Source organism: Drosophila ananassae, chromosome 2L (genome assembly GCF_017639315.1).
Source record: "Drosophila ananassae strain 14024-0371.13 chromosome 2L, ASM1763931v2, whole genome shotgun sequence".
Classification (NCBI taxonomy): domain Eukaryota; kingdom Metazoa; phylum Arthropoda; class Insecta; order Diptera; family Drosophilidae; genus Drosophila; species Drosophila ananassae.
In genome coordinates this window covers 24,171,202-24,192,947 of record NC_057927.1, presented here as the reverse complement: position 1 = coordinate 24,192,947, position 21,746 = coordinate 24,171,202, and the positions used below count along the sequence as shown (strand labels likewise).

Genomic DNA, 21,746 nt, shown 5'->3' with positions numbered 1-21,746 from the left:
CCTTTGTTTTGTAAGACGAATTGACAAAAAGATGAAAGAAATGTGGTGGAAATCAATAATCAAAACTTTGAATCAGTTGGAAAGATGTCTACAACTTGGCAGATGCTACCACTGTTCTTCTGCAAAGCAACTCTCTTGGGCCTGTGCCAGAGTGAATCCGTTGAATCGCTGGATGTATTTGCTCCGGCAACGAGTCACGAAGCCGCCAAAGTCAACAATGTCACGCTGCCTCCGCCAGGACTCGTCACAAAAGAGGAAACCGACTTCGACCAGGACCCACTGACACCACATGCGGCCCCACTTTCGCAACGGAAGCTCTCGAGGGGCAAGCGTTTTGTGGCATTTCCCGTGGGTTCGTCAGCTTCGGTAAGTCAATGAACCAACAAACAATGGGACACAAATGCCAGCCTTTTGCACAGTTAGAGATTTCGCTTATTTTTTCACAAAGTTTCTATTTACTTTTGAATTTATATTTACTATTAATATGACGTTTCATGTATAATTCTAATTAAATATGTTAGAAAAAAAGGGAATTTTGTATTATTTTTAATTGAATCTTTGTATACCATTTTGTTTTATTAGTATATACATTCGTACATTAGTATAATAAAATAAAACCACTATGTTTAATTTTGTTTAAAAAAATTCTGTCAAAGGATATTAAGCCACAGCTTCGAAAAAAATCTGAAAACAAATAATTTCAAGCCCCGAGGAAAGCAATATTCCATTTTATTGAAAACTTTTTACAATTACAAGAAAAAGTTAGTGTTTATTAAGTCAATTTTTTTAACAATTTAAAATTAATTCTCATATACTGAAGCGTACAAACTGTATGATAAAAGAACAAACAAAATGTATATTGATTTTTTATTGAAATGATTTTTTAAATAAAACTGATCTTTTAATATACTCTTTAGAAACTCCAAATATCTGAATAAATCAAAGAAATTTGTGTCCTTTTAAGGGAGCTGTTTGTCTGACCACTGGTGTCATCGGCAATCCCAATCTTTTGTACCTCAGTTTGGGCATCAATTGGGGTGTTGCCTACGACCTGCCCAACGTCACCTGGGTCCTCCAGAATGCCCATGGATGGACCACAAAGAAATCGGCCAAGGCGCAAATCAAACGCAGACATCGACGTGAGCTCTACGGCCGTTTGGAGACAATGATAGACAGGTGAGTGGGGTGGAAGGTGGACGTGGTCAGACGGGGTTCAACGACCCTTCACCTGCCAAAGAGTGCTTGTGTGTGAAAATTTATACAAAGTTGTGAGCTGAGATTTTCACGTCATTCGAAAGTTTTGCAAACAAATGAACTTTGTTTATAATTTTATTAAGTGTCTTTACAGTTTAAATAAAGGTAAGGCCATAAGAGTCTGGGATTGCATAGATAGTCCTAAAATATGAAAAGTTTCAAAATAATTAAGCACTCAACTAAATTTTGAGGTAAAAGCTATTTAATTTAATTGTGGTTTTAATGCCGAAGTTTATTGATTTGGTTTGATTTAATTATTTAACTATCTGTTAAATCCGAAAGGCAATAATTAGATTATAAAAAAGAGATATGGTTTTTACTGCCGCCCAGTAATTAATTTTACATTTTATATATTTCAATGAATAGACTTTTAATTATTTATTTGAACTATTTAGACCGCACTGTACTCCGAATGCTGCCACTCGTACATATGTAGATAATTTTCATGGCTCAAGGATCAGGTCCTCCATTTGCCATCCACCACCCACCCGTCTCCAAGTTTCCGCCCACCGGGGTGTGTCTGTGCCAAAATCAGCCAAGCCACTTGGCTTATCACGCACAGTGCGACCGAGAAAACTTGCACCCGAAGTGGTCGTTGTCCCTACCCCACTCCATCCAGACCACCCCAACATGCCCCACTTGGCAGCCCGAAAAACCACCCAGCCTGCCTGGCTGTCACGCCCCGCCCTTTTAGCACGGTTCTTAGGGAATCTGTAGGGGATGCGTGCTCTTGGCATAATAATAAAATGTTGGTATTTTATATTAGCATTTAAATTGGCTTTTTGTATGCTTCGGAAATAGTTTAATATCCGCAGAGGAATAGTCCAAGTCTGAGTCTAAGTCTGTGGTTCGGTAACTTTAACTTGAAGCCAATGCGAAAAATGCATAACAAATTAGGCCGTAATTGGGGTGAGTTATGTGGTGGGCAATGTTAAACTATCTGCAATCTGTAAAACGACCCGTCGACAAGCCGAACGAACACCCACACAAACACCAAGAAATATGTATCACTCGTTGGAGGGATACAGTGACAGGCATTGTCATGGTAATCAAAGGACTTGGGCCCCTTTTAGATGTCGAATTCCACATCCCAGCTAAGCTTCAAGTGGTCGTCAAAAAGTTGCCATATTTGTCCTTCGACCGGCTTTAGCTTTGGCTTCGGCTTCGGCATTGGCTTTGGCTTTAGCAACGACTTTGGCTTTTACTTTGGTTTTCGTTTTGACCTTAACACGGCTCACGTGTCGAGAATTCGGTGTCTTGTGTGCTCGTCTTGTATTTCATGATTGTTTTCCCTCGATTGGTTTCGCTTTTCGATTGTCTGTTTTGCTTAGCATCCCACAATTGATGCCCGGCAATTTTCTCACTGACTTTTGGCATTGGCTCCCTCTGGTTTACGAGCGCTTTTCCCTCTAATGGGTCAGCTAAGCGCCATCCCCGGCCTCAATTGCCTCTATCCGATGCCGATGCCGATGCCGATCCGGAGTGGAGAGCTGACTGGGGGTGTATTCTTGTCTTTGTGTATGCGATGTATGCCCTATGGGGTTAATGAAGTTGTTTGTTTGTTTGCTCGCCTGTCTCCCAGGCCACAGCATTCAACTTGACAGCCAACGTCCGTAGACGTGTCGGCTAATCCGGGGAAAGAGCTAAAAACTTTTCACGCCCCCATACGAAGTATCCTTTAAACATTTTTCTAAGGTTCCTTGTGAAACAGATTCTATAGATTCTATTATATTTAAACTTAAGTTACTTAAATGTTCTCAAAGACTTAAACATTCATTTTCTTAAGAAATCACTATGAACTTAATACACTTTAAAAGTAGATAGCTCCCTTACTTGACCCCCCCAAACAGTTGGCAAATATGAACGCCATTCCCATACAGCCCATCGATCTCTGTCATCGCATCTTTGACTTCCACAGGCAGTTACCTCTTCGCACGGCATCGACAGGTGCTGGCGCTGATGCAAGTGCAGGTGCCAGTGCCGGTGCAAATACCGATGCTGATGCTGATGCCGGTGCAGTTGCATGTGCAGGCAATTCAATTAAGTTACAGAACCTGTCGGTCCTGGGCCCGCCACCTTTTAGCCCCTGTCCCTGGACCTTTTGGGCCTGTGCCATGTTTATTGTAAACGTGACTGCTGCAAGTGTCTGAAGAGCATTCTAAAACGTTAACTGACAATTGACACATTTGCACTTTGGCAATTTTCCTCCTTTGCCCACAGCCCATTCATTGTCTTTGCCGGAGAATTTCCCGCTGCAGTTTTCAGTCTTTCTTCGGGTCGCACTAAGAGCAGCACGTGCCACAAGCTACAGCTACAGCTACAGCTACGGCCATTGCCATTGCCATGATTTACGCGCACTCCGTATTGTTTAATTATCGTTTAATTGTTGCAAAGTTTTTGATTTACGGTTTAATTGCAACGACAAATGCAACGCCCTCTTTTACGTCCATCGCCAACCCGATTTTCCCGGGAAATGTCAGCCGTGATTTATGGCCGCCGCCAACATTGATGACTATGATGGAACGTGCACCGGAGGACTCCTCTCCGTCATTCGCCAACACATCCACATCGGAATCTGACTCTGAATCCAATTCTGCCACACCATACTTGGAGCGGTTGCACGACCGTTGGCGTCGCAAAGTACTCAGTCGTCCGAGACGCTATCTCAGCTTTCCCGAGGGCTCCTCGCTTTCCGTATGTGCCACCCAATAGTCCCCAATCCCAGCCATCCATTCTCTCCTGAGTGCACTTTGTCATTTTTGAACTCGATCAGGTGGCCGTGTGCTTCACCGTCGGCATCATTGGCAACCCCAACTACGCCTACAACAGCTTCGGCCTGAACTGGGGCACGGCCTATGACCTCCCGAACACCTCGTGGGTTCTGCAGAACCTGCACGGCTTTTCCACGCATCCTGTGGCTCCTGCCGTCCTGCGGCGACGGTCAAGGAGGGCTCTCTACCAAAGGATTGAGACTATTATAGATAAGTAAGGGGGCTATTGATCGTGAAAAATATTTCTATTTAAATCCTTTTTGGCATAATAAATTACGTGCTTCCTAAGAACATGCAAATATCATGAAAATATCGTATTTTTAAACATTTTAAAATTGTTTTTCTCACTAGCATGGGCTACGATGGACGAAATTGTATTTTGAGAACCCTTTGCGAAAGTCGAAAGTACTTCCAGAAAACCAAGATGAACATGATTGGTGAGATGCTTCGCGTTATTTTCAGGTAAGACCAAACAATAAATCATTGAAAATGAATTTTTTATTAATTTTACTTTTCACAGCCTGCCGAAGCAAAGACTTTATTCACGGGAACTTCACGAAAATGCGGATATAGTTCACTATGATCGGGCATACCGCAATGGATATGAAGACGACTGCCTCCAGTACAACTGTCACTTCTCCTTAATAGAACTGGCCTTTGGCAAATACTCGACTCCACCGAAAAATTATTACGCATAATAAATACACGATACTCAAAAATGGCTCTCATCACATTCTTTTTAATGTCAACTCTCTGCCCCAGCACCTTCGCCGATCCAGGAGCCAAAGGTTAGGTCACTTGTTGACCCAGGCTAAAAAATGGCCCTTCATATATCTTCCGCCCGGTTCTGCCAGCTGGTCTCCCAATGCGGCATCTGCCGCTCCTGGAAGCAATTAATGGTGTCTGTGAGCCAACTCTAGCTGACTGATGTTTGCGTCACTTTTCTGGCATCGCTTGCCATCATCATCGTCCAGGGCACTGAGGGACTTTAATTGAATGGAAATAAAAATAAGCTTGACAAAGAGTTTTTGGCTTTTATTCTTGTTTAACCAAATAGTTTGGAAAGAAATATAGATATAGAAATATAGATGAGTAATATAGGAATGGGAATTTAAACCTCTTCTTAAAAACTATGCTTCCAATCAATAAGGGATGTGCTGGAATTGAAGTACTTTAATAAAAGCCTTGTATTAAATATAGTATCTATATTTTTTTAAAATAAAAAAGTGCAGTTTATTAGAATTTTCCAAACGCCGCCTGAGTACACCACAGAAAGTAACTTTTATAATAGAAAATGGGGAAATTGGAAATGTCAACAAGACGAGCTTAGCGATAGAAAGAGCCCAGTGAAAGATGGAGAGAAAAGTGTTAACAAGTATATGTCATGTCCAGAACTAGAATACCATAGCAGGTGGGAGTGGCACGAAGCAGAGTGTGGTGGGAATGGCCAAGACACGAGATGTCACCAAACCACAGACAGAGCAATAAATAAATAAGCAACGCCAGCAGTAGCAACAAAGCATCTGAAATGAATTCTAGTGGACGATTCACGTTCTTTGTTTGTTTGCTCTTTCTTTCTCATTCTCGGCCCTCGTATTTATGTCAGCCAGATTAAATATATCCGAGAGCTGATTGATATCAGTAGCCAAGGGGACCTGGAACTGGACACAAGCCGGACCAAAGAATGCAAACGGCAATTAAGTCGAGAAATAATTTGGGAAAAGTCAAGTGCTTCCAGGCGATACAACCTTTCACACGTCCGAGGTATTAATTAGCGGAAAATCATCACACTATGGTTCACCTTTCAGCGGCAGCATTGCTGATGTTGCAATTGGTGGTGCCACCCATCCTGGCCACCCACCCCCACCAGACACCGCCTGTCACTCAACCCGTTGACAATTTTGATGGACTCGTCGGCCTGACCGAAGCCCACATCGACAATGGCTCTGACATGCATTTTGACAGCTCGAATCCGACATCCGACCCAGACAGCGACTCTAACCCGGGCAACGCCACCAGAATTCTGCGTCGGGGCAAGCGATATCTCCAGTTCGCCAAGGGCTCACGTATGTCGGTGGGTATGGAATTACGGCTCTAATTGGCAACAAATCACCAGGGACGCTCCCTTTTTTCCATTCCAATAGTGGCGTACCAACGGCAAGAACAACCTCTGGACCATAAATGCTCTATATGCCTACGGATACGGTTTTCGCGCCAATTATCCCTTTCCGTCAATCGAGGAACAGAAAAAGGATAACGCAGTTTTCTTTCGATTGTTTAAGCGCGATCTATTTTCAAAGCTAGAAACGGCTCTAGACGGGTGAGTTAGAGAATAGTCTGTAATAACAGCCTGTAACTATAACCCAAAATAATTGTTTTCTCTTTAGGCATGGCTTTGATGGCAGAGCCTGCATGTTGAAGTCCTTCTGCACAGTCGTTCACGATGTAGATAATCCCCGAAAGAAGAGTGGCATGCTTTTCAAACTGTTGAAGTTGATATTCAGGTGAGTAATCAAGACACTGAATAAAGTAGAGCACAGATAGTCATCAATTAGCAATGTTCTGATAAGTATCAGAATAAACTAAACCCGTTGTAGGCCTTTGCTAGAACTTTCTTAGCTTGTGTTTCTTGATTATAAATTCTATTAGTTTAGTTCTTACGATGGTTACAATGGTCTCGCTCCGTTTAGGGCTGTTTCTTACTTTTGTGGCACTCACTGCATCTATGGAAAAGAATTCCACATTAGTTCATCATCGAGCCAAACGATATCTGGACATTATAGACACAACTCGTATATTTGTGGGTAACAAGGAAAGCTCTTAGCCCTCAATAGAAGTTAAAAGTTTTGAGTAATTTCTAGTTCCGCGTTAATGCCAAAAATAATGTGATCAAATCGCCCGTCTTTTTGGCCCATGGCTATGGCTTTCGAGCCAATACCCCAGTGCTGGTGAAACGGGAGAACAGACCCTTCCGAAGGGATACCTACGAACTGATCCACGAACTGATCGATCGAAGCGGTTTGGATGGGCGGGCTTGTGTCTTGAAGGCCTATTGCACGGCTCTGTCGGGCGATCACAAGCAGGGCTTTCTGTTTAAATTATTAAAATACGTTTTTACGTGAGTGCTTGCCCCGAATATGATAATAAATTATACTGTTCAAATGCATCTGTTTAATTGCAGCCTGGATGAGCACGACAAACGCCACATGCCGCACTTACGAGAGGAGAATTGCGAACAAATCATGCATAGCCACTGCCCTTTGAGTTTCGACAGTATATCACCATATACCGATGATATTTAATAATGTGGACCTGTATTTGTTTAAATATAAAAAAAAATAAACTAAAATTGGGATTGAATTGGACTTAAACAAGCCAGAGCGACTGATTGCCTAAAATAACATTGCCAGTAAGAATAAATATATTGTAAAGTGGTTGGTAATTTATCCCAGGGCGTCTAAAGCTTGAAAAAATAAACAAAAATATGGACGATGTTTTACTTTGAGTTATTTTTATAAAAAAATATTCAAAAAAATTAAAGAAACAGATATAAATTTGTGGAAACGAAACGAACTATTAGAAACGAAACAAAGACTGGGTATTTTTCAGTCTATTTTGGTTATGTCTGCAGTTGATATTTATTTGCTGCTGTTGCCATTTGTAATTTATAATTAACTTGTGTGCCATTTGCAGGACTTTGCAAAGTGCTTCGTTATTTTTTCCACCCGCCGAATGGCAATCAGCACCGTGCATTTAATTGGCATTTTTATTAAACAGCTGAAAGTGAGCAGGCACAAAATAATATACAAAAAAAAAAAAATAAAAGGATCTGCACCAGAACAAAATAATAGCAAGGATTCTGTGGCCATTGTTGACCTCGTTGCGTGACAAAAGTTTCAGCTGGTGTTGCAGCTGTTTAATGTCACCAGCATGAAAATTCCGAGTGGTGTTAAAATGTTTGTGGCAGCCTTTGATGCACTTGTCACGCCACCATGACCGCTGAGGCCGGCAAAGCTTGTCTCCCGCCCGCCCTTTTGCATTAAAAATTAACTTTAATTAAGTCGAAAAACATAAATTACATGCACGCATGCTGGGGCATTAAAATGCACACATACCAGACCGAAGGGACAGCCTCGTGGCTGTTTCAGGTTGCAGGATGCAGCTTCTCAAGTCTGGATTTTCGCAACAAAACGAAGAAAAAGATGCCAGTCCTGGAAAATTGGACCGCAAAACCTTAAACATTGTTTCACTTTCTCACACCCACAACCATGTCTCGACCTTAATCAAGTATTAATTGTGTGGCTGTGTGTTGAATTGCTGCATTAAAGGGTCAACTCCACTCCCCACCCACATCCACTGACCTTAATTGCAGAATGTGCCACTCCTGCAACCACATGTCGCATATGTACTTTAACTGCAGGTGGAAAGGATAAATACTTATTCGAGATTAAATATGCAAATAAGACCTTGCCAATATTATGCAATTTTTAGTATTTAAATTTATGTTTCTTTCTTTATATTAGTTAAGAACTTTCTCTATATTACTTTAAAGAATATTTAGAGGTATTTACTATTCCTTACCTTTTAATTTCTATTAAAAGACAGCATTCTTATTTTGTTACATTTGCTGACATCGCAAACCTAAATGCCATTTTAATATTGTAGCCTCCTGCAGTTTAATTTTCCTTTTTGGTGATGTTTGCATTTTTCTCGTTTTAGCCCGTTTCCCTTTTGCAATTTTTGTTTTTGTGATGGACGTGGTCAGTGTGTTTGCGCAATAATAATTAATTTTAAAATAGCAGGGAAATGGGCAGAAGGGTCTCTGTAAGTGACACTTAATCGAGGAAGAGTGCAAATGAAATGTATTCAGACGCAAGTGACTTTAACTAATTGAACTCTCCACCACTTTAATATTAAATAATTTTCCTAATTGAGGACAATCACAATCATGTAAACACACACATAATTGGAATTAAGCATATATTCTTCGGTACTTTTATAAAGAGTGTCTAAAGTTAATTTAGAAATATTATCCAAAAATGCAAAAATTTCAAGACCAAGTCCAGTAAAGTAGCAATCTTCTACGTCCTCCTACCCTATTTAGTTTGGGAAAGCATTCAAAATTCAACATTATGTTGACAATCACTAATTTGCCAGCTAATATTAAAATTAACGACCAGATGTGGTTAGTTATTTGGCCTCCTACCATTTAAAATGTATGGAGTATGTTTGTGATTGGCCTGCAGACATTGTATGTATGATGGTGATACATATTGACGAGATTGGCATGTCCCTACGCACACTTCGATAATTTATTGGCATTCAAGGACCTGCAAAATGCGCACCTGGCTCATTATGCATGCGAAAAGGACCAATCGAGGGTAAATGGGCAAGACTCAGGGTCCAAAACCTCAACCCGGCGGCTGCATTCCCATTTATCTATGTATATTCCACATTCATTCATTCATTAATCGAAGTCTGGTCGGGCGGTGCGGCGGAGTGACTGGCATGCAAATTGATTTGATGTGTTGTCAATTAAAATGTGCAATTAATTTCATTTGGCTTGCCTCACATTATCGAATATGTAATTGGATGGGATTGGGCGAAAGGCCGCACACTTGCACCGTTCCTAGATAGGGAATATAGACTCTGACAGCGGCTGCTAATGAGCTCAGTTAGCCAATTCAGTTTGTGGCCATGGGCCTGTGTGCGTGTTACCCTTCCCAGCTTCCCAGTGTGTGTGTGTCTAAATTAAACCGTCTATGATATGGCAGAGAGCATAGCGTATACGCAATTAGTTAGTCAAACGCTGATTGCCACTCTTTAGACAGCATGGGGCAAGTGAATAGCTCCAAAATTTTTTAACTTTTAAAGTTAAGCTTATATCTGGCTTTGGAACTCAAAAAAGAATCAACGAATTCACGAATTAACCTGGAGTTCTAAAAGAGAAGATAAACTGATTATATTGCATTTTTTCGTCAACTTAAAAAATGTATTTTCAAAATTGTAGACTTTTTTCCCATTTATATCCTTTCCCTCCTGTCATATCCTATTTCAATAATTATAGTTGAAAATCAGTTATTATTTATTATTTAAAATGATTTACATCTTACTTTAAATCTTATTAAATTGAATTAAGTAATTTTTTATTATGGCTAGCCCACCACCTATTCCTATGACTGCCATTATAAAAACCAATATGCCTAAACTTAATTTTAAAATCCTAAGACTCTCGACATCAGCGATTCGCTCCCAGCTTCCATCACAGTCTTTCTAAATTAGTTCAAGGATTAGCGCAATAAAACTAACGTGCCATGGACTTGCGCAGCTCTTTGTTGACTTTGGGGAACTGGGGCAAAGAACGGATGGCGGATCTGAAACCTTTGGGGAAGAGGCAACGGGCATGTCACAATTTCCCAATTAGCTACTCATTGAGATAAATTTCTTATGCAAATGATGACAAGGCCAAGTAGGGCTTTTGGGGGGCGTGGACAGGCTGAGAGCTGAAGTGATGGGGAGGGCATTGGCAGCCGAATACATACCGACCTTACGACACCGTACTGGTTAGGGGAGTTTGGGACCCAGGGATCCCGAGCCCCAATATCTACAGCTGATGGGGCAACAACTGCAAAAGCCAGAGGTAGCGTGACATTGAGTGACTCGCGTTGACGAAGACGCAGCAGCAGCAGCAGCCGTGGCAGTGGCAGAAACATCAGCAACAGTGGCAGCCTTTCGCTCACTCTCTCTAATTGGCTGCTGACATTTGCCAGCTAACAAAAACAATAAGACCAGAAAAAGCAAAAGCAATACCATGTTGAAACACAAAAAAAAAATAAACAGAAACAGAACCAGTTGCAACGGAAAGCTGAGCAAATTTGACATAATTAAAATTCTGAAAACCAGCAACAACCTTTCTGGGGCACGGTACGCGAGGAAGCTCAAAAAGTTCTGCTTTCTTACACAAATAAAAAATATGAGAAATAAGGTATAGCGCACATTTTGCTAATTTATTTTGAGTGATTAACCCAAGGTGCTAATTTTTCCTGCCAACTGTCCCACATTTCCTTAAGAAATTGTAACAGTCTTATAAGGAAATGCGGTACCAGTTACGTTTTGTCGAACTCGTTGAATCCATAGAGTTCATTGAACACTCGCACCATAGTGTGAAATAAGTTAAAAGTCAATGACTTTAAACCAAACCTGCTAAACCATAGATCATGAATTCGTCAAGAAATTTTCTCAAGATCCAGAAGATCACATTTCCAAGGGCATGGCATTCTGCGAGGCAGCTTTTTAAATGCTATCTACCTCTTTGCATTCTCGAAATTTAATTATAAGTTGAATTTGCTTAAGGCTCAACCGCGCATACAGAAGCCAACTTGCTTTGTTTGGTATCTGGGTGCGATAAAATTCACTTGAGAGCATCGCCAGGAACTTTGTTGGGGGCCCCCCAGGAGGCTAAAGGGACGTGGCACAAACAAATGCAAATTGCTCATACGCCGTATGGACCACCGAGGACGACAAGAAGAGCAGAAATTGCGCTTATTAAAGTTTGACTTGTACTTTTACGTATTTTTTTGATGATTATTTTTTATTTTTTTTGGGGGGATGTCGTGGGTGTGCGGTATGAGAAGTGTGAATGCAGCGAGGCAAAGGAAACGTTTCGGATAACAAAAATTAGGCATTGCCTTTGCGTTCCATGATAATTGCGAACAATAGAAGCCGGCAGGAGAAGCCGGTCTGGAGGGAAGAAATGCTGGTAGGAGGGGAGCGGTTGTGACCATGTTAATGCTTCCGCATTTGCGTTCAGCTGCAACATTGCACCAATGTGTGTAACTTTTAGGGGCACTGACAAAAATTAGCAAAGTAAAAGTTTTGGGCGATTAACTACAGTGTCTTTAAGATCCAAAATAAATGCTCTTTTTTATAACCTTTTGTTTATATAACCTTTTTATGATTTTTAATAATTATTTTTTTAAAAAACAACGTTATAGTTGTTATTCAAGATCTTAGCTTAAATATTTTAAATATTTTAAATCTTAGCAATTTGATTCATTGGCTAAAATTTTCATTACAAATTTACACAAAATTTTTAACAAAATTAATTAAATATTTTTACTATTAGTTATCAAAAATTTTCAATTATTTAAAAATAACTTCCTGTGCATGTCCGTGTGTGTGTCCTGTACACATGCAAAAGTTTGTGTGCCAGCGACATTCACGCCTCGCTGCACTTTTTACATGCTGCATGTTGCCTGCGGGCATTAAGTGTGATTTTATGCGATTTGTACCAGGCAAACACCCGTTCAACGTCCCTCCAACCTCTGGCACTCGCCGGCCCACATGCATCACCTCCCACAGTCGACGGCATTGGTAAAAGAAAAAACCGCAGAAGCAGCCGGAGCCGGAGCCGGAGCAGCAGGAGCAGGAGCAGGAGCAGCAGCGGCAGCTAGAACCTTTACCCCCTCACTTCTTTGCTAATTTACATTTGACAAATGTTTTGCATGCAACAAAATTTCTGCCACTGCTGCGACGACTGCTGTTCGTTAGTGCCCCACCATCCCAGGTCCCACATCCCAGTACCCAGAACTCAGATCCCTTAGCTCCTGGCCTTGCCCCTTGGTGTTTTGTTAGCTGCATTTGTTTTCATTTGGTTTCTGCGCTGACATTGTTTACAGTTCAACTTGGTTTGAAATTAGTAAAAATCTCACACGAGCACCCGCCACAAAAAAAAGCAATGAGAACAAAAAACTGAAACAATAAAAATACACACAAACAACGAGAATCGAAAAATACAAATGAGACCTGGAAAACAGAAGCAGAAGTTTTCCCAAAACTAATTTAAATTGATGTCAGAGTCAAGGTGCTAAGCGATAAAACTTAAGGAGACAAACAGGATACTAGATAGGAGAGAATGTTTTAAACAAACATTAACACTTGCAATTTAATTCAGACAAATTAAAAGGGTAAAGTTTAAAGATTTAAAAAGCTTTTCTGGTGTTCAATGTTATATAATTGTATTTTCCTAGAAAGACATCTTAGTCATTTTGGTAAGTTTGCACCAAAGTTTTTTAGTGCAATCGAAGTATGTTTTCGTGCAGTCAGCACCAGCATTTCCAGCATCTCTGGCTTGCAAATATTTTCCAGGAACATTGTCTATTTGAGGTCTGAAGCACAATAATGAAATATAATTGATTTGCTTAATTAGAAAATGCCAATACTTACATCAGCACAGCGTTCAGTATCTCACCAAACATATTATTGTGCTGAAAGGGTCTCTGAGATATCTCGCAAATGCTTCTTAGAAGACAGGCACCTCCATGTTTCCCACCAAATCTTAGAATAAAGGGATTTATAAGTAAATGCCAATTATTTATATAGCTATTTACCGCTCCAAGCCAGTTTCAATAATATCGTATAACCAAATTCGAGTTCCGTCCCGTCTCAGTTGAATTTTTATATCCTTTTGCCAAGTTCTAGCTGTTGAAACAAAGGTCGAGGTATTCCAGAAACTCCACCAATAGATGGGAATTGGTGAGGGCACATACTGAGCTTGGTAGTTGATGAATCCCCACAAGGACTCCACAGGATCGGCTTCTTTGATGGGATAAGCCAGTCCACAAACAATCTGCGGGAAAACAATTGGACAGTCGAAATACGAAAAGTCTTTTGATGACCGACCTTGTTTGTACCCGAACCATTAAAGATGGCCACGCGCTTCGAGCGATTCAAACTCAAACCGGACTGGACGGGAGTCCCATTGGACTGGTAGGGCTTTTTGGCAGGACTGCAACTACCTACAAATAGGAGAAAAAGGTGCAGGGCCAACTGCTTGCTGCTGGAGTGCATGGTCAACTAATTTTGCAGGCAATGTGGCAGCAACTTGTGGCAGCAATGGGAAATGCCGTTTTTAGTTTGCTCAAGAAATCGTCAGAGACTTTTGCAAACATGACAGAAAATAAACATTACAGCACTGAGGAAAATAGAATTTTAGTTTCAAAATAAATAAAATAGTATTAAAGTGGAACAACAAATCATTGTTGTTTCAAATATTTATAAACACTTTGTAATACAACCATAACCATAAAGAATTGCGCAAAACAAACTATACTTTTAGACATTGATGGAAAGATTTAAAAACCGCAACTCCATTTTCTCTATGGTTCTTCAACTCTGACCAAAGTGACATGCCACTGATGAAAATGGCCTCATGTGCTCTTACCATTTCAGCCCAAAGGCCTGAATGGCATTGTGCGTGGGCCAGAAAGCAATCGCCTCTGGCTGGGACTTAACATCGAACACATCCACGAGTGCTACAGTGTTTCTGCTGTCTGTTGTCGGTTGCCTGTTGCCACCTGGCTTTAGTTGAAAGCTCCTGCGGCTCTTTGCCTTCCATTTGGGATGCTGCTGACCACAATACAAGATCTACCCTTCCAGGGCTTATATCAAAAGGACTTTTGTTCTAGCCACGGATGCTTTATTCCGCTCAAGAATCGGATGGTTCAAAAAAATTAAAAAAATATTTTCTTCCTAGATTTTGATTGATGGATTGGTGGAGAATCGACCTACAAATCGTTTAAGGTATTTCGCTTTATAATCGGATGGTTATTAGGAAAGATATAGCCTTCGCAGTGGGCCATATATTCGTCCCCATGCATTTTTCATTATTTGGAAGGGAATCCCCCAGAAAATGTGAGAAAAAACGAAAAAATATGGTGTTTCTAGATTTTGATGCAGATTGATGGAGAATCGGTCTACAAATCGTTTAAGGTATTCCGCTATATAATCGGATGGTTATTGGGAAAGATATAGCCTTCGCAGTGGGCCATATATCCGTCCAAATGCATTTTTCAATATTTGGAAGGGGATCTTGGCCAAGACATGGCCTTCACAATTTTTGAAAATGTGTTGTCCCGTGAATTAGATACAGATTGATATCCAAGTCCTTTGTGGTATTCCGCTTATAAATTATTTAGTATTAACATTCAATATATTTAATTAAGTATTTAAGCTCGCCGCACTCTTTAACGATAATTTTAGTAATAATCTGCATAATAATGTTGAGTGTAAAAGGATTAAACAAAATTGAAGCGAATGTTATCGCCTCGCCTTGTTAAGCATAAAATTAAAATTCACTTAATCAAACAGAGCATTAAGCGAAAGATTAATGCGCTTCATCCGTCTGAAAGCCATAGCGATTAAAATATTTCCGGTGTTTACAACTCCGCTGACCTCCTCCTGTTGCCCAATTCAATTTGAATGGATGCATTGAAGATTATTTATTATGTTGGCCATCGTCGAGGCCACCAATCAGTACCTCTAAATGCTGCAATTTAACAATCTGTTATCGGGCAGTTGCACATTGTTACCAAATTCCACTGCCATTAATCGGAGGCTTCAGGCCATGGAGATATGGGATATTTGGGGGATACTGGGGACTATTTAGCACCTTTTTGAAGAGCACTTGAAACGGCACAAAACGAGTTAACGACACTCAATTGGGTGCTAATTGTACAATTAAACTTTGCCGGACCAAACTGCTGACCGAATTCGATGCGTTCCAGCCACCCGGAATGTGCGGCATCAGTTCGGTTCGGACAGCTAATGGCATCAACATATCGTAAAACACAAAAAAAAGAAACCCGGAGACCGGAGCGGGCCAATATCGAAAATCCAATTCCAATTCGCTCGACTCGTCGCTGTCCCTCTAATGGTAATTATCTGCTTCATAAATTCTCGTCCAATTTCGCTCGAAGCGTCGGGGCATTCCGAAGCGACAGTGTTTTAATTGTGAAGACCAATGCCGATGGCGGGGAGGTTCAATTTAACCATTAGCCAGTGACCAGTGACCAATAGTGCCTATTACCCACTGCCAACTTGCCTCCATGCCATCGCTCGCGCTTCGAGTGTTATTGAAAATTGCATTAATTTAACGCATGATTGGCAGGGACAGAAAGTGGAAGCGGCACAGCTAACGTAAAATTATGCAAATTTACGTTGCCGATTTTATATTTCTTGTTGCCCTGTTTGATTCCTGAGTGCCAAGGCACGAAGCAATCGAAATGTTCCATTAATCAATTACACTGATGAACGAAAAGGTTTAATTTTAAAAAGGAAATATACATTTCAGTAAATAACAAGGAATACTAAAAGTGAACAGAGTTAACAAAATATATTATTTTTATTATTTGTTAAAAATAAAAATAAACCTTTACGAATAAATGTTAGTGGAGTGACTGTCTTTCATTAAGCAAAAAATGGTAAAAACAATCAAAGTAATTGGATGCACGGGATTCGGACTCTTGTTAATTTTTCTGCTTCCACTTTGCCTTTTCCGAAATGAGAGACTACCACAAAGTAATGGTACCTTCGATGGTGACCATTTATTGTGCACCAACATCAACCCAGGACCTTCGGGGGAGCTGGAGGTGGAAGGCGAGGGATGGCGCCACCGGCTGATGCGACTGCATCGCCAGAAGCGCTACCTCCTCTTCCCAGAGGGCTCCTCCTTTCAGTTGGTTTTCGACATCATCATACCCATCGTGGACTACACCAACTACGCCATCCTGGGCATCACCTGCTCAGTGGCGTGGGAGCTGCCCAGCAAGGCGCCCAGCGAGCTGATTGAAAACGTGCTTACCCGCATCAACGACGGCACCATCGGCACTGTCCGCCGGAACGGCAGCGTCCCCGAGCCCGATCCCAAGGCTCCCTCCCAGAACTGGAACCAGAAACTGAATCAGGATCAGGACAATCGAGACGCCGCTAATTGGCAGGCAACGCACGCACTTCCAGCGAATCCGCCGGCATATGCGGCCAATGACCATGGCTACCAGTCGTACTACACGAATATCCCTCGCATCCCTGCCTCATACCCTTATGCAAATTCTGCAAATGCGAATTCCGATGCAAATGCAAATGGACAGCAGCGCCAGGCGCCGATGCCTGCTAATTGGCATGCGCGACAGTCGTGGCCAAAATGGCAGCGCCAGGGGGCCGGGACGGGAACGGGTGTGAGTCCATGGTCTGGGGCAAGCAAGGACAATTGGTGGACACGCAACGGGCAGCGGGTGCAGCAGAACTGGCGTGAAAAGCAACGCATGTGGAACCCATCAAAGTGGACGTAAGTACTCCCATAATCACCATAAAATTGACAAGCAAAAAAAGCAAAAGAGTTTTAAAATTACTTGAGACAAATTTAGTTTCTGGTAAACTTAATATAATTTAAACCTCGCACAACGTTGCTTATGAGTAATAAATATTTGAATATATTCCAAGCTCATTTCCAAGCTCTGGATACTCCCAGCGTCCTCGGCAAGTTTTAAAGTCCCCACCTAAGCATCGTATATATCCTGTTTTTGCCAAACGGAGAAGGAGGAGAAGTCTGGAACAAGATCCCCATTTCGAGCAATTTCACTTACAACAGCATCTCAGTTCCCGCCAGCTGTTGTTTGGCAAAATCGAAAGGCTGTACAAGTCGTAAGTTTGAAATTTGAAAAAACCATCATTATTCAAAAAACTAACCAATAAAAAATGTTTTATAGACAACGCCTTAATGGCACGTCTTGTGTACAACGAGCTCTCTGTGAATCGGCTCAAAGACAGAAGCGCCTCCAAGGAAGAGGAGCCCCGGAACCGCAAAGCTTCATTATGGAACTGCTGTCGGCCATTTTTCAACTGCCTAGCAGCCAGGATATAGATGACCCCAAGGAGCTGGAGCTGTTGATGTCACCCCATTATCTGGAAGCACACCGGCAGCAGAATAATTGCCGACAACTTTACGGGGATTGCACTCACTCATTTTGGTCGGACTAGACTCTTTGAAAAAAAGTAAAATAAATACCAATGGCCTTAAAATAGGACTTTGTATTTTTTATTTGATTTAAGTGACTAATTGAGAATCTTGAGATATTTATTTTCTCCAAGTTTTGATTTGTTTGAATGAACAACCTCAATCTTTCACTTCCAGTTTTCCCCTTTGACAGCTGAGTCAGCTATTCGGGTATAGTTGAGCAGAATAATAAGCGAAATTATACCAAAGTCGTTTTGAAGTTTCTTCGGTTTGAGCTGAAAACATTCCACTGACTACCATTTCAGTTTATCCGAAGGAAAACTGTGACTAGTGATCACATTACTCCAACTTCAGTTCGCCAACAGCAGCAGCATCATCATCATCACCATCATCTAGTTAGAAGTGTGCTACTTTTCAGAAAGAAAAGAACATACCTCAGGAGGGGAGAACAAGTTGGGAAGCGTGAAAAAGTAATTTGAACCTTTAAATAGTCCAATGAGCTCACGACGCTCTGCAAGACAAACTACTTTGCCGAAACACCAAAGACTAAAAGTGTGAAAACTAATGAAAGACAAAAGAAGAAGCGCAAAAGAAATTTAACGAACGGAGCTCAAACTCAAACTGGAAACTTTCTCGCGGAGAAAGAGAACCCCACTTACAATTAACAGCCCAGGCAACAGCAGTCCAAGTTCAGAGCAAACCTTAGAACCCGTCCGATTCTGTTTGGACCAACATCGCGGGACTTTTCGCTGACAGTTGACGTATGCTGAGACCGCAAGCAAAGAGGAAAATGTGGAGCTGGAAAACAACGAGGAGCGGCAATCGCAGCTGCAGCCCGATGGCCAATTCCCCGGCACCGGCTTTAATGCTCCTCCCCCTTATCGTGTTCTCCCATTTGGGTGTCATCCTGGCTGTCGGACTGAAGGCCGGCGGATCCATCGAGCTGGCAACCGGCAGCCCGTCACTGAACATAAACAATGACGACAGCAACAGCCTGGAGCAGCTCATCGAGATGAGGCTGAATGAGTCCCAATCCGCATCCGTTCAAGGCAGGCGGTCGGAAGAGCTGTTGTCCAGGAAACGACGCTATTTGGTATTTCCGGAGGGCAGCTCCTTTCAGATCGGTAAGTCAGTTAGCCCAAAAAGGCAGTGGCAAAGGCAAGCAACATTTACAAAAGGGGTTGCCAAACTTAAGAAACAGTTTTGCAAAGAAGTTGAAGTATCATAATATTAGTAACTATCTTACTTAGTTACTAACTTATTAAGTTTCTTCTAAGTAAATCTTAGTAAATATTATAGACAAATATTTTAAATTTAAAGAAGAATAGTAGCCCCCTTTTGGCCGTCCCCTCAAGCCGAATTCAAAGAAATCTCACGCCTCACTGGTCCCTCCTATTCTTCCGTTCAGTGTACGACGAAATTGTGGGAGTTGTGGACCATACGAACTACTTGATTCTGGGCATCACGGTGGCTTTGGCCTGGGAGCTGCCCAGCAAACCACCCAGCGAGGAACTGGACGATCTGCTGACCAAGCTGGAGGATGGTACTCTGGACATAAGTCGCAACGACACCGTGTCGAATATAACCTATGTGGATGATGCCGCCAACGACCAGACAACGACCGGCAGTCCCTTGCATTACAAACCAAACTACATTAACTTGTCAAGCTACAAGAGTGGCAGCAACTCCTACTACAGTTCCTCGCCCATTTTCCGGACTCCGATGCATCCGTCTCATCAGTATGCTGACAGTTATTACAGCCGACCGAAGGGAGGCAGGCGCAAGGACCACAACTACTACTACGGTCGGCCGGGGATGAGCTCCAGGAATCCTTTCGCCAAGTGGACACGTCCCTATACTCCCGCCAAGAACTCCCGGTACCCCTACTGGGCGCTCTCCTCGAGGTAAGGTCGTAATACTTACTCTAAAGAATATTTTTGTTAAAAAAAGCTATTAAAATATTTGCAGACTTAAAGATCGTTACTATGGCAATAGGCAGACACTAAGGCGACAAGATGTCCCACCAAGGACCACCACCACCACAACCACCAGGCGTCCCACTCGTCCTCCAGCACCGCGACACCATCGCATATACCCAGTGTTTGGAAAGCGCAGTATTCCAGATGCAGAAAATCCGCATAAACGGCAGCGGCGTAGTGGAGTGGCCAGTGAGCACGAGGAGCACTTGACCAGACTGGAGGAGCTGCAGATAAAACATCACCGTAGGAGTCGTCAGTCCTTGTACGAGCGAATAGAAAAGTATTTAGACAAGTGAGTAACCAATTAGCAAATAAAAACATACTCTTCAAATTTTTAATTAATGTGGAACCAAATCATGTTTTCTGCGCTTCACAGACGTGGTCACCACGGTTACCACTGTGTTCTCCGCACCCTCTGCGAAACGGGACAAAAGTCTAAAGAGCAGGAGCCTGGCACATTTGTGGGCGAACTAATGCGAGCGGTGTTCACCATTCCAGAGGCCCTGGACAACGAACCGGTCGCCTACCGCGACACCCACTACGACAAGGCACACGCCGCCAAAGAGGACTGCGCCACTCTCTATCCGGAGTGCAAACAGTCCATGTGGGCGGCGCAGTTCATCCAATAAACCCCCACATCCCAAGTCCTTTTTAATGCGTTTTATTCAATTCCATTTGCCTCCCAGCAGCCATGCTAAAATATTAAGCTTACAAGAATCGCGAAAGTGGCGGTCGCAATCGTCTGCATTCATTTTCATGATACGGGAGTAGTCATCCTCCACGCCGGTTATGGTGGGAAATCTATACAGATAATATGTAACTCATTTAAAGTCATAAAGTCAAAAGATAAAACTTACGTAAAAACTAGCCTCACAATATCCTGAAGCATCGAATATCCTTTCGGCAAAAGCAACCGCTTGCTGTCACAAATGGCTCTCAAAACACAGGCCTTGCCATCGATGCCCAAACTAAAATAAATATATAAATTTCAGGAATCTTAAAATATAAATTCCAGCTAGTCTTTACATATTACTGAAGCCTTCGAAGTGCTCGAATAGCTGGCGACGGTCTCGGTGTCCGTTGTAATGCCGCCAGTCGTCCACATGCCCAAGTTCCGGATAGTGAGGCGGATGATGAGGAGTCAAGTCGGGATCGAAAGGTTCTTCAAAGCTAAGTGAATTCGAAGACCTCACATCCGCATAGGGCTCAACCTCAGGATCGAAGTACTCACCATCCGCCGATCTATGCCAACGTTTCGGATAACTAGGATACTTTGCCCACTGGGGGGACTTCGTTGTCCATTTGCTCCATTGTCCAGGTTGGCTGTATTTCTGATAGTTTTGATTCGCCGGCGACCAGTTTTCATAACGTTGCCCGTATTTGGACCAATGGGCCCACTTGGCAGGATCAGAGTAGGAGGATATGTGGGGTCTCTCATCTATGCGATGGTGCAGTCTTATTGGATTGGGTTTCTTGACTGGAGTGGCCTTGAATCGCCAATTGGTTCCTGGTATCCAAACATAGGTTGGTTCTGTAGTGGTCTTTGGCTTCTCAGTGGTAGTCGTCCTCTGGCGATATCGCTTGGGATAGACGTCCTCTCGTTTGGATGGCACTGGGTAGTAGCAGGCCTGCTCGATATTCATGGACACACCGCGAGGATAGGCCGAGATGAGACCCTTGCTGAGTTGTCCTGTAAACTTCAAATTGGATCCCGGAGGAAAAAGAACAAAGCGCTTCCGCCGCGAAATTACCCGATCCACTGCATGATTGAGTTTCGTATGATTGGACTCCACTTGAGGTACAACCAAGTGGAGGAGTTGAAAGGAAAAGAAGATCAACACCCAGCCACGCATAGCTAAAGAATACTGATTGAGACATCGTTAGTCTAACAAGAAGGTCTGATGTATTTCGACTTATTGGGGAGTGATAATTGTTCAGTCCACAATTGAA

At 42.3% G+C, this 21,746-nt stretch overlaps 6 protein-coding genes across 8 annotated transcripts; 4 read left to right on the top strand and 2 right to left on the bottom strand.

The window, feature by feature from the left end:
* The first annotated feature begins 84 nt into the window (after positions 1-84).
* Positions 85-4,738, top strand: LOC6503406. Of its 2 annotated transcripts, XM_044717311.1 has the most exons (6): positions 85-366; positions 965-1,176; positions 3,735-3,948; positions 4,028-4,239; positions 4,377-4,487; positions 4,546-4,738. In XM_044717311.1, exons 1-6 carry the CDS (start codon positions 85-87, stop codon positions 4,721-4,723), a joined length of 1,209 nt encoding a protein of 402 aa, XP_044573246.1. In that variant the 3' UTR covers positions 4,724-4,738. The 2 variants fall into 2 exon arrangements, with proteins under 2 accessions (XP_044573246.1, XP_014759141.1); XM_014903655.3 differs by lacking the exons at positions 3,735-3,948; positions 4,028-4,239.
* A 778-nt stretch (positions 4,739-5,516) lies between these two features.
* On the top strand, positions 5,517-7,523 carry LOC6503407. The gene is made up of 4 exons (XM_001967452.4): positions 5,517-6,099; positions 6,170-6,345; positions 6,413-6,529; positions 7,207-7,523. The coding sequence occupies exons 1-4, from the start codon at positions 5,818-5,820 to the stop codon at positions 7,325-7,327; spliced, it is 696 nt and encodes a 231-aa protein (XP_001967488.2). The 5' UTR covers positions 5,517-5,817; the 3' UTR covers positions 7,328-7,523.
* A 5,474-nt stretch (positions 7,524-12,997) lies between these two features.
* On the bottom strand, positions 12,998-13,874 carry LOC6503441. The gene is made up of 4 exons (XM_001967451.2): positions 13,707-13,874; positions 13,415-13,653; positions 13,251-13,361; positions 12,998-13,192 (listed from the first exon to the last, which is right to left on the bottom strand). The coding sequence occupies exons 1-4, from the start codon at positions 13,872-13,874 to the stop codon at positions 13,051-13,053; spliced, it is 660 nt and encodes a 219-aa protein (XP_001967487.1). The 3' UTR covers positions 12,998-13,050.
* Positions 13,875-15,611: 1,737 nt separating this feature from the next.
* On the top strand, positions 15,612-17,889 carry LOC6503408. Of its 2 annotated transcripts, none has more exons than XM_044714050.1 (4): positions 15,612-15,738; positions 16,156-17,148; positions 17,304-17,504; positions 17,570-17,889. In XM_044714050.1, exons 2-4 carry the CDS (start codon positions 16,283-16,285, stop codon positions 17,838-17,840), a joined length of 1,338 nt encoding a protein of 445 aa, XP_044569985.1. In that variant the 5' UTR covers positions 15,612-15,738; positions 16,156-16,282; the 3' UTR covers positions 17,841-17,889. The 2 variants fall into 2 exon arrangements, with proteins under 2 accessions (XP_044569985.1, XP_032312314.1); XM_032456423.2 differs by having other exon boundaries at positions 15,634-15,738; positions 16,140-17,148.
* LOC6503409 lies at positions 15,634-20,547 on the top strand. The gene is made up of 5 exons (XM_001967449.4): positions 15,634-15,738; positions 17,995-18,941; positions 19,226-19,721; positions 19,786-20,088; positions 20,173-20,547. Exons 2-5 carry the CDS (start codon positions 18,581-18,583, stop codon positions 20,423-20,425), a joined length of 1,413 nt encoding a protein of 470 aa, XP_001967485.3. The 5' UTR covers positions 15,634-15,738; positions 17,995-18,580; the 3' UTR covers positions 20,426-20,547.
* Positions 20,462-21,742, bottom strand: LOC6503440. Its single transcript, XM_001967448.2, has 3 exons — positions 20,823-21,742; positions 20,654-20,764; positions 20,462-20,597 (listed from the first exon to the last, which is right to left on the bottom strand). Exons 1-3 carry the CDS (start codon positions 21,647-21,649, stop codon positions 20,462-20,464), a joined length of 1,074 nt encoding a protein of 357 aa, XP_001967484.1. The 5' UTR covers positions 21,650-21,742.
* Positions 21,743-21,746: the final 4 nt, after the last annotated feature.